The sequence below is a fragment of the Perognathus longimembris genome, chromosome 11 (assembly GCF_023159225.1).
Source record: "Perognathus longimembris pacificus isolate PPM17 chromosome 11, ASM2315922v1, whole genome shotgun sequence".
Lineage (NCBI taxonomy): Eukaryota > Metazoa > Chordata > Mammalia > Rodentia > Heteromyidae > Perognathus > Perognathus longimembris.
In genome coordinates this window covers 54,577,605-54,594,074 of record NC_063171.1, presented here as the reverse complement: position 1 = coordinate 54,594,074, position 16,470 = coordinate 54,577,605, and the positions used below count along the sequence as shown (strand labels likewise).

At 40.5% G+C, this 16,470-nt stretch overlaps 1 protein-coding gene across 1 annotated transcript in view; it reads left to right on the top strand.

Moving 5' to 3' along the window:
* The window catches only part of Hsd11b1 (hydroxysteroid 11-beta dehydrogenase 1), a 53,515-nt gene extending 37,512 nt beyond the window's left edge, over positions 1–16,003 (top strand). The window contains exons 6-7 of the mRNA XM_048357758.1: positions 13,796–13,939; positions 14,541–16,003. Of these exons, the coding sequence (XP_048213715.1) occupies positions 13,796–13,939; positions 14,541–14,758 (362 nt within the window). The 3' untranslated portion in view covers positions 14,759–16,003. The remainder of the gene's footprint in view (positions 1–13,795; positions 13,940–14,540) is intronic.
* The last annotated feature ends 467 nt before the right edge of the window (positions 16,004–16,470 follow it).

Genomic DNA, 16,470 nt, shown 5'->3' with positions numbered 1-16,470 from the left:
AGTGAGGAGCCATTGAAGCCCGACTTGGATACTGAAGATGGGGTGAGGTGAAGAGGGCATCCTCACAAGCTCAGCAGTTGAGGTTGCAGTGCCCAACTGAGCCAAGAAGGCTATCTACATGGCACCTGGCACCGTGTATCAGAAGGGAGAGAAGGTAACAAGGCAAGGGGGCAGTCCAACACAGGTGAAGAAGGCATGCGTGGCAAGGGATGCAAAAGCACAGGTCCATGAGAAAAGCATCCGCACAGAGGAAGCAGAGGCAAAGGAAGAATTGTCACATGCAAGGGGCATCAATCACATTAGTACCACATAGCCTAGATAATGGGAATTAGGGTTTTACCATAGGTGTTACAAATAGGAAAGGGGAGAACATTAGAATGGATCCTGCACTAGACTGGAAGGTTAATTTTTAAATATGTATGGATAGATATAGAAATATAGATATGTTTATCTATATATACATGAAAATATTCCCATCTTCTTGTCCACTGGGAAGACCTAAAAACACTATTAGGTCCCAGACTTTATTTTCTACCTATTTTCTCCACTAAAAGGATACAAGATGAACCCCAAAATCTTGTTTTCTCAGTAAGCAAAGAAATGCCCAAAGACCAGAAGTGGCGCTGTGGCTCAAGTGGCCGAGTGCTATCCTTGAGCAAAAAGAAGCCAGGGACAGTGCTCAGGCCCTGAGTCCAAGCCCCAGGACTGGCCAAAAAAAAAAAAAATGCCCAAAGAGTAATAAGTATAGGGATGACTAGGATCAAGATTCAGTGTATATATAAGTGAACATGATAAAATGAAACCCCCTTGTATACAACTAATTGATGCCAATTGAAAAAAATCCCCCCAAAAGAATAATAAATATACATTACTAGGACACAGATGCTAACTTCAGAGGGATCCCACTAGTCAAATCTAGGATGGCTAAAATATTAAAATAATAATAATATAGATTATAACTTATTATATACATACATCAGGAAAACAATTTCATGATAATATAAATATATGAATACCTAATTGGGGAGAGAAGTCTTTTCCACGTAGTGAAAAGCCAAATAATAAATAATATAGAAGAACAGTGAAATTGAAATAACCAATTAGCAATAGTTATGGTAATAATTCAGCCAGGATGCATCAATTGATACTTAATATGATACAGGGTATTTTATTTTGTTTTTGTTTTGTTTTTGTTGCCAGTCCTGGGTCTTGGACTCAGGGCCTGAGCACTGTCCCTGGCTTCTTTTTGCTCAAGGCTAGCACTCTACCACTTGAGCCATAGCGCCACTTCTGGCTTTTTTCTATATATGTGGTGCTGAGGACTCGAACCCAGGACCTCATGTATACAAGGTGAGCACTTTACCACTAGGCCATATTCCCAGCAATACAGGGTATTTTAAAAGTCTCAAAGTACCACCTTACTCAACAACAGCAAAAACAAATTTAAAAATGGGCAAAGAAGCCAAATAGACATTTTCCCAGAAGAAGATAATACATGTACAATTAATACATAGCAGCTGCTGGTCATCCCTACTTATTAGGGTAAAGTAAATCAGAACTACATTCAGATAGCAGCACATACTTATTACAATGGCAGGCAGACAGCAAGTATGGAGGGAAGAAGGGGGGAGGGAGGAAATACAGACAATGTTCAGGGCCAGGTGTAGTGTACAAACTTAGAATCTCAGCTATGTGAGGAGCAGAGGTAGCAGGACCAAGGTGTGAGGCTGGCCCAGGAAAAAAGAGCAAGACCCAATCTGAAAAAAAGTGCTAGAGGCATAGCTCAGGTGGTAAAGCTCTTAAGTTCAAAACCTTATTACCACCACCAAGAAGAAGAAGGAGAGAAAAATATAGAAAACTTGAAACAGTTGATGGGAATGTAATAACTTTACAGCTGCCATGGGGAACAGTATTCCTCAAAATATTAAAAACAGCATTGCCATGTAACCCTGCAATTCTATTTCTGAGTATATACTCAATAGAATTTAAAAGAGTCTCAAAAGACATTTGTACTCTCATGTTCATAACAGCATTCTTCACAAGAGCTAAAATACACAATGTAAATATTATGTGCAGCAGGAAAACAAAAATATAAAAGCAATCAAAGTGTCATCCATCTATTAGTGGATAAGAAAATTGTAGTATATAAGTACTCTACACAAAGGAGTATTATTCAGTCTTTCAAAGCAGGGAAATTCTGACACATGTTATGACATGGATGGGCCTTGGAATGATTCAAAGTGAAGAACAAGGACTGACTCTACTTCCATGAGGTACTTAGAGTAGCCAAAGTCACAGAAAGTAAAGAGTAGATTTGTGGGTCCCAGGAACCAGGAACTAGGGGAAGGAAAGAATGAGGACTTATTCGTTAGTGGATATACAGTTTTGCAACATGCAGAGAATTCTGGAGATGAATGGTGGAAATGATTACACAGTAATATGAACATAGTTAATAGCTTTGAACTATATGCTTAATAATGCAGCTAAGTTTCAAATGCCACCAGAAATACTACTAATGATGAGAGGAAAAGGAAATTTTACAGTGGAGAAACCTGAGAGTACCGTCTAATCAAATGATCATGGTTAACCGATATACCCAACAATGGAATCAGTTGAAATCCTCCATCATCAAATAGGAGGAGACATGATGAACATAGAATTTCTTCTGTGATTCTGCTAAAATGACATAGCTCAAATCAGATCATAAAGAAACATCAGAAAATCCAAACACAAGGAAATTCATCAGAAGTACGCTGGAAAATACTTAAAACCAGTTCTTTAGAAAAGAAAGACTTTCAGAGCCTAATTGGGAGCATTTCCACAGTAGACAAGCTCCTGGGTTAGCCTTAGCTACATGGCAAGAATTTGCTTGCAAAATTCATGAAGACTGGACAATCGACTTTCTCCATCCAATGCAAGCCAGTCCCATCACACCGGCTTATATAAAAGTGTCTGGAGTCTTTAAAAAAAAATTTATCGTAAAGGTGATATAGAGAGGGGGTCATAGTTATTTAAGTCAGGTAATGATGACATTTCCCTTTTTTTCTTTTTTTTCTATTTATTTTACATTTCCATTTGAACAGTGTCATCCCTCCCTCGTTTTCTCCCTATTTTCCCTCTCCTTATTCCCCTTCCCCCCAAGTTATATAGTTCATTTCTAACGTAGTGTCTGGTTAGTATCATGGCTGAATTTGTCCCACCATTATGTCAAGGTCAAGAAAGTCAAAGGCAGACTGGAAATGGAAGACTGGCAAATGGAAGGAAATTGAAGAATTGTGATGAAAGGTGACATACTACTCTTAATAAAAGTTATTGAAACAAGTGGCAGAACTTGAAAGGAGGCCTATGGATTAGCCAAAAATGCATCAACATAGAAGGGTTGAGAGGTGGCCTCCCAAAGATACATCCATGTCCTAATTCATTAAACCTATGGGTGTGGCCATATTTAGAATGCTAGTCAGGTGCAGATGGATCATGCCTGTAATACTAGCTACTCAGGAGGCTGAGATCTGAGATCACGGTTCAATGCCAGCATGAGCAGGAAAATCCATGTGACTCTTATCTCCAATAAACTACTCAGAAAAAATCCAGAAGTGGTGCTGTAGCCCAAATGGTAAAGTGCTAGCCTTGAGCACAGAAGAGGCTCAGGGATAGCATCTAGGCACTGAGTTCAAGCCCCAGAACCAACAAAAGGAAGGAAGGAAGGAAGGAAGGAAGGAAGGAAGGAAGGAAGGAAGGAAGGAAGGAAGGAAGGAAGGAAGGAAGGAAGGAAGGGAGGGAGGGAGGGAGGGAGGGAGGGAGGGAGGGAGGGAGGGAGGGAGGGAGGGAGGGAGGGAGGGAGGGAGGGAGGGAGGGAGGAAGGGAGGGAGGGAGGGAGGAAGGGAGAGAAAGGGAGGGAGGGAGGGAGGGAGGAAGGGAGAGAAAGGGAGGAAGGGAGGGAGGGAGGAAGGGAGAGAGAGAGGGAGGAAGGGAGGGAGGGAGGAAGGGAGAGAGAGAGGGAGGAAGGGAGGGAGGGAGGGAGGGAGAGGAGAGAGGGGAGGGAGGGGGCAGGGAGGGAGGGAGTGGGAGGGAGGAAGGAAGGAAGGAAGGAAGGAAGGAAGGAAGGAAGGAAGGAAGGAAGGAAGGAAGGAAGGAAGGAAAGAGAAAAAAGAAAATGCTGAAATGATGTTTCATACTCATAATCACAGCATTCAGGAGACTGAGGCCAAGAGTCTCGAGTTTGAGGACATCCTAGGCTACATAGTGAGACTCTCTCAAAGAATAGGAAAGAAAGAGAGAGTAGGGAAAAGGAGAAAGAAGGAGAAACAGGGAGAAGAGGAGGAAGAGAGCAGGAAAGAAGGGGGTAGAAGGGGAGTAGAAGAGGGGAGAGGAGCAGGAGAAGAGGGGAGAAGAGGAGAGGGGAGGGGAGGGGAAGACTTTGAAGATGTAATTAAGCCAAGGATCCTGTGATGAGATCATCCTAAATTATTAGTGTGAGCTCTAAGTTGAATCTCCCATGTCCTTAAGAGAGAGAGGATAAGAAAAGAAATAGGGAGAGACGATAAGACCAGGTAAAGAAAGGCAGAGCTTAGAGTGACGGAGCCACCAAGAATGCAGACATCCAGGAAAGATTCTCCCCTGGGGCCACTCACTGGCCAGAAGGAGACCCAGCCAACACGGATGGCAGACATCTCAAGTCCAGATCTGCAAAAATGACTTCTGTTGTGAGCTGTGTAGTTTTCCATGGACTGTAACGGCAACCCGGGGAAACGACTGAGTGATTCCCTTCGTTTTGATGATGGTGGTTATTACCTAGGACGCTGTCCCCAACACATGCAAGGTGATAAGACAGGAGGCCCCCCCACTGACCTCAGTTATAGAACTAGTGATGTGGAAGTGTGAGGGTGGCTTGGGAAGGATCGGGATTGGGGGGGAGGCTTTTTCAGGGGCTCTCCAGAGCTCTCCTGCAGGAGACACCTCTAGCTCCACCACTTCCTAGGTGTGAGAAGAGCCTTTCTAGGCTGCTTTCTACTCAGCTTCCTTCCCTGCTCCAGGAATTTGATCTTCAAAGGCTTCTTGACTCAGCTCACCTGTCAAGGTTGACCTCTTTCCACACCATCACCATTTGCTGTAGATTGAACTATTAGGACATAATCTGTCCCACAGTGTGTCTAACTTTGTTCTCAAGTGAAGACAGTTTCCAGCTCCGCTGAGATCTCACCTTTAGACTTTCATGGATGAGCTAAATACCAGCTCTGGAACTCCAGAAGACACTTGTAAAGTCTTCCAGATAATGTTCTCTTCTTTTGTGAATTAAGGTGAGGGAAATGCAATTATCTCTCTTACCCCAAGTCCTAAAAACACATAAGAGACTGACAATTTCCAAGCACTGGCTTTAGGCTGGCCATGGACGATTTGAGCATGCTGGTAGAACTGGTTGGGTGTACTCTGTGACTGTGGAGCTTCCTCAAATCTGTTCATTTATTCTTGCTTTAGGAGATGTGCTGATACTCACAGATTAGAGGAGAAACCCCATTTCACATACTGTTACACAAGTCTCATACCTGCACAAGAATCACCTTGCCAAAATCACCCTTGTGAAATTTGGTGAACAGGTTTCATCAAGGCTTATCTCTGGAGCATTTTGTATTATTTCAACACCCATTCCATCCTCCTGCGTCATCAACCAATCTCCCTTACCACCTGCTAAAACACTTGCCCGATTTCACCTTCCAGCACTAACTTGTCTTCCAGTCTTTCTGGGTTCTCTTCATCTCCCCAACCTCCATTGTTGGTTTCCTTGGTATTCTTCAATCCTAACATTTTTCTGTTCTCTCCACACACTCTCCCTGGACCATCCCATCTGCCCCCATTGCTTCCATTATCAATGGACTTGACTCAATGCTAACTGTGACATCTCAGTTCCTCAAGGCCTAGAGAAGACAGATTTATCTTTAGAACCTGACTTAACCTGAAAGAACCATAGAGTTGCGATTACAAGGGAAGATTTTTAGGAAGATCTCGAGAAAGGGGCGGGGACAGGCGCTCGGATGACTTTCCAGCCTTGGAAGAACGATGTGCATCCAGTAATGGGATATGCAGCTCGGTTGCCTGGGGTCCCTGTCTGAAGGAAGGCAAGAATGAGCCTTTCCAATCCTAGACACTTGGTTCTGAGCATTCAATTAAGGCAGTTGAAAATTCACCTTTGAAATGGACATAATTTCAAAATCTCAGCAAGGGTGCTGAGCAGAGAGGGTTGGGAAGAAATAAACACAAGCACCAAGGCCTCCGTTTGACCTCTTCTGTTCAGCTAACAAGGCCCAGTGCACAGCTTGTCTGCCAGCTCTCTGGCTCTTGCTATTTCTACAGTGGCTACGTCCCAGCATTTCTGGGACAGAGCTAATTACAAACATTCTGTCCCATTAATTACCATGTCGACACTCACACATGTCAGGCCCCTTGTCTCATATTCTGCTTCATAAAAGAAAATGTCACCATAAGTTCTGCTGCTCTGTGGTTTAAAGCTTCCAGAAGAGAATCTAGCTGCCATATGTCTACTCTGCTGTGAGGGCCCTTCTTGGTACATAAACCAAAACTCGATCATGGACAAAAGCATTCAGACATATCTTCCCCTCACTTTTATGATTATTTCATGCATACTGGAGCAGTATATTTAATCACATCCATTTGACTTCAGGAAGTTCATACTCTGACACAAGTTTTTTAATGGTACACAAGCAGATCTTGTAGGGAACCCTGGGGAGAAGGGGGAAGAGACAAGGTCCTTCCATCCTACTTACTGCCTGTCCACACGTGCTCCTTGAGAAGCTGTTCCTCTCTGAACCTGCACATCATATAGTACAGACTGTAATCTTTTTCTGGCCACTCTGGATAATATAAGGCCCTCTGGCTACTTCCAGTCTCAAGAATGGTCTATGTTAAAATGTTAAAATGTCTTGTCTTGAATACTTTAACAAAAGCTTCCTATCTCAAGATGGAACCTGTTGCTGGTGGGAAATCCAAGGTAGGAAAGAGCAACACATGTTTCTCTTTTCTTACCTCTTCTTTTCTCACCAGACTCCCTCTAGCCTGGACCTAGACAAGCGAAAAATACAGAGCAGTGAAGAGGTAGAACAAGTCTTCCTTGGCTAGTCCCCAGCTAGGAGAGCATTGGCCTCCTCTGGCCTGGGCAGCCATTCAGAGCTTCTGCTTTCTGATCACCGGGCTGATGATCAAATCTGTTCCTATCTGTTTTTTGCCTGGGCTACTTTCTCATACACTTTCTGGAGTATTACTAGTTTTTCCTGTGATTTGGCAGGAGTTGTTTATATTATTTCCTGCAGGTCCAGGGAATATAATGCAAATACAGGAGAAAAGTATCATGGACTTGCAAGGATTGGAAGAGGTTCCAGGGTGATGAGAAGGGTGTAGGCTGCACTTCAGTCCACCCACAAAGGAAATTCCTCTTGAGTAAACACAATTGGCCCTTGCCAGACCCTTGGGGACAAGCTCTCTACAAGTCCCTCCAAAATTTCTCTTACAAGGACTGAACTGAAGGGACACCCCCCCCACACACACACACCCTTCTGGAAGATCAATGTAACACAGCTCATTTCCTCTAACTCCCAACTCCTCAACTTTGGTCCCTTGTAAACCATTGCTAACATTTGTGTTATCACATCCCAGGTAAACACAGAGATACTTTAGAACCTCCCTAAAGAATGTGTAAGCGTTTTGACAGTTCCTAGTCTTCTCAATCTTTGAATCTCAACTAAAGCTGAAAAAGCAAAACTTAATATCTTGGGATTTTTTTTTAAATTTTTTTTTGGGGGGGTTTATTGTTGTTTTTTTTTGGTATGTCTGCCAATAGTAGGACTTGAACTCAGGGTCTCAAGTTCTTGCTTAGCTTCTAAGCTCAATCCTGGCACTCTAGCACTTGAGCCACACCTACACTTCCCTTTTTTTGTTTGTTTGTTTGCTTGTTTTGTTGTGTCATTTCCCACCCCCCACCCCCACCCGCCCCTAATTGGAGATAGAATCTTCAGCATTCATCTACCCTGGCTGGCTTCAAACCACAATCCTCAGATCTCAGTCTACTGAATAGTTAGAATTATAGATGTGAGCCACCAGTGCCTGGCTAAATTTAATAACTTGCTTTAAATTGCTCATTCCATGTTGCTCAGACCTTTTTACTCTCATAACACTTTCAAAAGTGTACAAATTGGGAATTTCAAAGCAGTTTTGTCCTTTTCATCTAAATATTCTTAAACTTATAAAATAAATTCCTAAATACATAAGATAAAAACTACTAAATACATCTTGTGGAGAAAAGAATGCAGAGAGTTCCTCATGCAAACTAATTAGCATTGTGTGGTAAAATGTTTAAGAACAACACCTGTGAATAGGAAACTGCCTTTAATTCATTGTGCCAAAGTTGTTGAGAGTGGAAGATTTTTCTGTTCTGCTTCTTTTGATGGGTTCCAGCCTTCTTTCAGTGAGCCTAAACTGGCTCATAACATTTATTTGCAATTCTAAAATCCAAAAATCTATGAGGAAAACAAACAAAGTCCTGAAAACTAAGGATTTCCTTTTCATAATGAATTCTACATAATTAAATTAAGCTGTTCTCAAGCAGAAATAATATTTGCTTACAAGATGCCTCTCAGTCCCTTCTGAGGGTGTGTTTTAATATACAGTATACGCCCCAAACCACTTTATAAAATCCAAACATTTTTCTTATTTTCATAACATGTCTGATCATAAAAGTGTTATGTAAGTGCTTATAAAGGGGAAGATATGATGGATTTTGCTATAACTTTTCTTCCAAAATAATAAAAATAAAGTTAAATTAAAAAAGACTCATGGTCTCTGTAGATTTAAAACCATCTAGTATTGAAAGTGTGAACCACTAAAGTCAAAGTTGATTCCTGGTTTTCCCACTGATAAACCTTGCAATTCTGAGCAATGATTTAAGTCTGGAACCTTAAAGTGACACATATATGATTTTTTAGAGAAATATAAGAACAACAACAATAATAGCTCCAACTTCTGTGCTAAAAGTTTGCCTCTTATTCCTGCTTATTTTTTGGAGGTCACTTGTCTGCTTACTTGACCCTTTCCATGCTTGTTAATGGACACCTCAGCCCCAACCTTATATGACCTGTGATTCAAAATCGTAATGGCAGAGCTGGGAACTCTGCTTAGTGGTAGAGTGCTTGCCTAGCATGCATGAAGCCCTGGGTTTGATTCCAAAGCCAGAAGTGTTGTCATGGCTCAAGTAGTAGAGTGCTAGCCTTGAGCAGAAAAGCTCAGGGACAGTGCCCAGGCCCTAAGTTCAAGCCCCAGGATTGGCAAAAAAAAAAAAAAAAAAAATCCAGTGGTTGCAATTAGAATCCTTGTGTTATTCACTTCATAGTACATGTTCAAGCCAGTGTGCACATTACCTGTCATTGAGCCAGCCTTCTAAGGCTAGAAAAACAGTCTCTTCCAAGTATGTGAAATATGATGCTAAGTATTTCTAAGATACTGCAGGTTTTTAATGGGTTTTAATTGTTTGGGTTTGAGTTTGTTTTAGGTTTCATTTTGCATGATTTTTGGCAGTACTAAGGATTGAAGTCAGGGCCTGGCAGGTGCTCTACTATTTAAGCCACAAGTCCAGTTTTGTTTTAGGTCTCACTACATAGCTGAGATCAACCATGTACTTTTGATCCTCCTTGCCTCAGTCTCCCAAGGCCTGAGGTAGTAGGCATGGGACACCATGTGAAAAATCAGTTTTTAAACTGCATATATATATAATTTTAAAAATATATTTATATATAAGATATGTTAATTATGTTATATAATATATATCATGTACTGTGTTATATAATATAAATTATACATTAATATGTTATGTTATATTAATATGTGCTATATATGATATATTGTTTGTATACAATTTTAAAATATGTATATGCAAACCTACTTATATCTGCCTTCATAGTGCATGCCTTTGATTTCATGCTTTCAAAGAATCTCTCTACATCATAAATTCATCTATATCTTACTTTATTATTCCACATACACTCTCTACTGCAATTTAAATTCATTTATTAGAATGGCATCCTTCTTCTCTCCAAGCAATTAGCTATTTGTCCCAGCATGACTTTTTGAATAGCTCATATTTTTCTCACCAATTTGAATATTAATTCTGTTAACAATAGGAGCATTCTCTGAATGTTTTATATGTGCCAGAGGTTGTGCTAGTGCATTATAGGGGTTGTTTCAGCCTGGTAATACTACTACCCACTAATCATAGCTGAGAAATGAAATCTTCATGATTCACACCCAGGCGACCCAGGTATAAATACTTTTAAGCACCATGTCATTCCTAGAAATAATTTGGATCTATTTTTGGCTTAAAGCAATAAGGAAAATTATTGACAGAACTGGAGTTAAGATGTAGCATGGGCCTCCCAGCTGATTTGGCTCATGCTCAATGTCACCATCATTCTCTTGGCTCTGCTCTCCTCCATGTGTGGCTTTATGCTCAGGCGAACAGAGAGCTAGCTGCAGCAATTCCAGCCCCATATCTATGCACAACATTTCTGTCAAAAGAAAAAGAAGCTGGGCATCAGAAATGGGTTGTGGCTCAAGTGGTAGAGTGTCAACCTTGAAAAATAAGTTAAGGGATAGTACCCAAGCCCTGAGCTCAGTTTAACACACACACACACACACACACACACACACACACACACACACACACACACACACTGCTACACTCAGAAACACTCCCAGAAAAAAAATTTTTTTTTGAGTCAATCCAACAACATTCACCTTAAGTCTTATTGGTCCAAAATGGGTTACATGGCCATTTCTATATCACTAATGAATAAAAAGCATGCAAGTAACTGAAAGGGAATACCAAAATCGAGAGACACAGGGTAAACGGACAAACGACTACAAAAGCAATACTTGCAAAACTGATCAGTGTAAATCAAATGAACAACTCATGGGGGGAAAGGGAAAGAGGGAGGGGGAGGGGGGAATGAGGGAGGAGGTAAGAAACAGTACAAGAAATGTATCCAATGCCTAATGTATGAAACTGTAACCTCTCTGTACATCAGTTTGACAATTTAAAAAAATGAAAATGCAAAAAAAAGCATGCAAGTATATTATACAATCTTATAGATTAGAGATGGTATCATATTTACTTTCACACAGGGGGTACATAGAAATGAGGAGAACTATCCATACGGTTTAAATTCAGCTTCCAGATGCAAAAGGTCAAAATAACCAAGTAACAGTGGGTTATACGAGTTATGATGTAAATCAAGGCTCCCACCTAATGTCCAAGATTGCTTGGAGCCATGGTCATTTAACCTACCTTGCAAGAGAAAAAGGACCAAGACTGGAGGGTTTGACTTGCCCCTTAAGAACATGTCCCATACATTTCTATCGGACAGAACTTAATCACTTTGCCATATCTGGCTGAGGAAAACTGTGAGATGTGAACTTTATTCCAGATAACCACGGATACAGACACAAATCAAAGAGGAAATAAAGGAGGAAAATCTATGTTGAGAGAATACTAGAAATATTTGCAACAGGTAGCAGCATGAGTTCAATTGGGGATCTGTTAGAGTAAGACAGGAGAACTAAGTACTGGCTACATGACCACTAGTGTGTGCTATAGCTTTACTTGGGCCATTTGCCATCTCTGGACCGGCCAGTATATCTGCTGGTATACGATGCTCAGGTTGGACATCCTGTAGGTCACACACTTATTCCTGGAACGTGACTATGAGTGATCCCAACCCAAATCCCATGATTTAAGATGAAGTTGGAATAATTCCCTAAAATTATGGGTTTGTATTTTTTCAATTTATAAAAGTTTTGGTTAAAATTAAAAAATTCAGAGTAGCAAGCTTCTGTCTATCTGTCTAAGCTGCTCTGTCTGGTTTATTATTTGTCCTGTGTGGTAGTATTACTATAGTAATTGTCTGACATTTAAAATTTTTGCATTTTATAAAGCATTCTCTGCCTGCATATATTTTTCTATTCTGTTAGAATGGCCATACATTTAAAAGGATGTAATAAATGTTTGTATATATTGTCTTCTTGCTCTAGTTCAATTATTTTTCTGGTAGTAAGAAGTTACATTCTGTTATAATTAAACCCCACCTATAGTAGGTAAAAACAGAAATACCTTTTTTTGTCGAGTAATAAATTCAGGGCTGGTTTGGTGGTCTTGGGATTTCTTTAAGAATCTAAGCCCATTTCACATTTTGTTTTATTATCCTCAATATTAAGCTTTCATTCCAGCTCTTCTATGATTCTAAGCATTGCATAGAAGTTCATTTAGGAAAAAGGGGAAAGGACATAATATAAAAGCTTCATGACACTCAGATCTGTCTTTTTTTTTTTTTGAAATCAGTAAATCATTGTCTTTCCTGGAATGTATACCTGTTAGACTGCCCATTGGCCAGAACGATATCACATGACCAACTAAAGCAAGGAAATCTTGGAGAGATGATCATTTTTTTCTTCTTTGAAAGCGAGTCTCACTATGCAAACCCAAGCTGGCTTGAACTTGCCAGGTAGGCAAGCTAACCTCACACTCAGGATCCCCTGTCTCTGCCTCCCAAGTATTGGGGCCACAGGTGTATAATTTTTATGAGATAATTGCTCTCCTGAAAAGAACAAACCTGATTACATTGTTAAAGACAGGGAGGTAGATACCGTATAGATCATTCTACAATTTTTTGATATGATATAAAACAAAGAATGTTTGTCAATTAGCTAATCAACTTTCTCAAATTTACTGAAAAAACATCCTTTCATCATGATTTATCACATAATTATATTGTTTTTTAAAACACGGAGGTTCTGATTCCAGTAATGGCAGGTACTCTCAGATAACAAGTACAGACTTTTGTAAGGTAAAAGACAATAATGGAAAGCACTGGCAAGTAGCCAAAAGTAGTTAGAAACTAGAGAAGTTGATGAGCCAAGTTACAGTTCAGATAACTGAATAGGTATCTACTGATAGGTACCAGAAGTACCTATGGCAAGGGACAGTTATACTTACGTAAATTGCTCATTTTAAAAGAAAAATCAGGGCTGGGAATATGGCCTAGTAGTAGAGTGCTTGCTTCACATACATGAAGCCCTGGGCTTGATTCCTCAGCCCCACATATATAGAAAAATCCAGAAGTGGCGCTGTAGCTCAAGAGGTAGAGTGCTAGCCTTGAGCAAAAAGAAGCCAGGGACAGTGCTCAGGCCCTGAGTCCAAGCCCCAGGACTGGCAAAAAAAGAAAAAGAAAAGGCTACTATCAGTGCCATGCCACTGAGTTGGCAAGAAGCTCTTGTCAAACCCTGGACTCCCCAGCTCGAACATGGATGAATTAAAAACCCGTATTTTCTAGTCCTGGTCACTTTCCGCTTTTTCCTCTCTTACTAAAAACCTATCCATTCCCTCTAGTAAAGTCTTCCTTGCAGTCTACCCCCATTGATACAGTGATACCGGTGACACATGATTCCATTGCTACACTAAGACTTTCCCCTTAGAAATTCAACACAATGGGACAGTTTAAAGTACAGTGAAAGACTAAGACACAAAAGGGAAAGATAAGTCCTCAAGGCTCATAAAACCTACTACAAATAAAGACCAGCTCCATGAGGGGCTAAAATGGATCACCTTGTTAATCCTGTTCTTTCTTTGTTTTTGCTGTACTGAGAATTAAATGCAGAATCTCATGAACATGCCAGGCAAGTACTACAACCTGTCACTGAGCCGTGTCCTCAGCCTTAATGAATTTCTTTAATCTCTCATTAGGGAAGATCTCTCATCCCCTGATTGCTCCCTACTCTGCAAGCAAGTTTGCTCTGGATGGATTCTTCTCTTCCATTAGGAATGAACACTCACTTATGAAGGTCAATGTGTCAATCACTCTCTGTATCCTTGGCCTCATAGACACAGGTAAGGCCAATATACTAGAATAAATGGCTGGAAATCAGACTGTATGTCTTACTTAGCTTTGTAGGTAAAATGGGATACTGCTCTCCTTGACTCATGAATACTAAGAAGCAGTGGGAGAATGTACTAGCACTCTCATTTAATGAAGCACTTGTCATTGGTGAAGCCTATAAATACCACATACATCAGCTGAAGGCCTTATGTTCTTGTTAACACTCATGGCCAGTCCTTTTCTGTATCAACAGCAGTAAGGCATTGATCCATTCACCCTCTCATATGATGCACAGAGAAAAATACAACTTGCTAAAACAAAAATGAGTAAATTGGTCTGATGTAAAATGAACAGCCTGGGTATGCATGGTGGATCACTTCCCAAAAATCTCCATCCAGGAAGACATGTCTTTGTTAGTAGCATGTTTCTCTTTGGTCAACAGGGACTAAGCATCTCCAGTTCCCCATGCATTGCCTACAAGGCTTATGAGTGTCAAGCATTAACAAACAGTCCCTAACCACCAATCTGTGAGTAGGTCCACAGGTCTTCCATCATATGGCCTTAGATATCTACTGGTCTCAGAAAACGCCACTCTTTCTTTGTTATCTACAGACACAGCCATGAAAGCAGTTTCTGGGATAGTAAATTTCAAAGCAGCTCCAAAGGAAGAGTGTGCCCTGGAGATCATCAAAGGGACAGCTCTACGTCAAGATGAAGTGTACTACCACAACTCCCCCTGGACCATGTTCCTTCTTGGCAATCCAGGGAGGAGGATCTTGGAGTTTTGGACAATGAAACAATATAATATGGAGAAGTTTATAAAAAACTAGGAACTCCCTTCAGGCTTGGCAAAGTAAGGGATCTTGAAACCAGTTGTGCCCCATATTTCTCTGAGTTTTCTTCATGAAAGCCTCCTCCAGGGGGATAGCTAAAATATCCCCAGAGACATGCAAGTCAAATTGGAAGGAGTTCCTCTAACAACCTGCACAGTGGAAATGTAACTATAATAAACATATGAACCACTCTGCAACCTGAGGTTGCAAAATTGTGAGTGACCCTAGATATAATGACAAGGTAGTTATGCCAGATTTACCCCTTGTATGTCATATGAGGCTGATTAATGCAGTATTCGTTGTAATAAAGATCATTTCAACTTCATAAATTCAAAACTGGTATGTATCATTTGAGTTCATGTGGTAGGTATCGAGCTTAGAAAATCATAAGCTATACAAATAAAGTTTTTCAATGCTCATTTCATAATTTGTGATCTGTACTTTTCATTTCCAACTTGAAGAAATCACATCAGCCTTCATTTGGTGGGTATCATAATCTTCATCATTTCTATGTATTTTATATACTCTTCGTTACTGTACACTTCTCCATAGGGAATGGGAATGTCTGAACATGAGCCATTAAGGCAATTCAGGGAAGTGGCAGTCCTTAGAAATCTGAGTCCACCAAACTCTTAATTGTATGTGGGGAGGCTCAACTGCTCATTCAAAGTTTGGAGTGAACACATTGGAATTTAAATCCCACTAATAATTCAGTCTTCATTCATTCAACAAATACATATACCACACTTGCTAGTCATTATGTGACTACAATCAACTAAGAAGCAAAACACCTGCTATGACTAATAACCTAGCAAAACCCTCCACTGGGCTAGATCCAACAGGTAAGAAATGGCACCCTCAAGTTGGATCACTTTTGTAGAGTTTAATTTAAAAAAGGAAACTACTTACAAAAGCATGAGCAAAGCTCGTGGAAATCACCAAGTAGTGCAGTATCTCAAGACTGGTTAGTTGCAGCTCATTCTACCCAGAAGCCTATAGAGACAAGAAGATGGAATTGTTAGGAGAATCCAGAATAGAGAGGCCTGTTTGGAGAGTGCCACATGGCAGGAACAAACTTGGTTAAGAAATACCAAGGAGAGAAGTGGAAACAGAAATTCCCCAGCCTGAATCCTTTCTCTCCTTCTGATCTTAGCCAGTGTTTCCCATTTGCTTAGGAGAAGGATGGCAAAAGATCAAACTATGGAGTCTATGTTTCTTTGAATCTGGATTACTTCACTTAGTATGATTTTTTTTCCAAATCCTTCCATTTCCTTATGTATGGGGCAATGTCATTCTTTCTAATAGAGGCATAGAATTCCATTGTGCATATGTGCCACACTTTCCTGATCCATTCATCTACTGAGGGGCTCTGGGTTGGTTCCATATTTTTGTGATGACAAACTGTGCTGCGATGAATATAGTTGTGCTAGTGGCTTTGGTGTGGTCTTCCTTGTAATCTTTTGGGTAGATGCCCAAAAGTGGGGCTGTCGGGTCATAGGGGAGCTGTATGTTTAGCCATCCTAGCATAAGATCACAATAGCTTAATAGCTATGCCTATATGAACACAAGATGATGCTAAGCAAAATGAACTCCAAGATATGGAAACAAGTGATATATCATTGTTGTTGTAGCTTTCAATATGCCATGTGAAATCATGCCCTTTTTCTTTTGTATTTCTTTCCCGTGGTTCTACCCCTGATATCACTGTA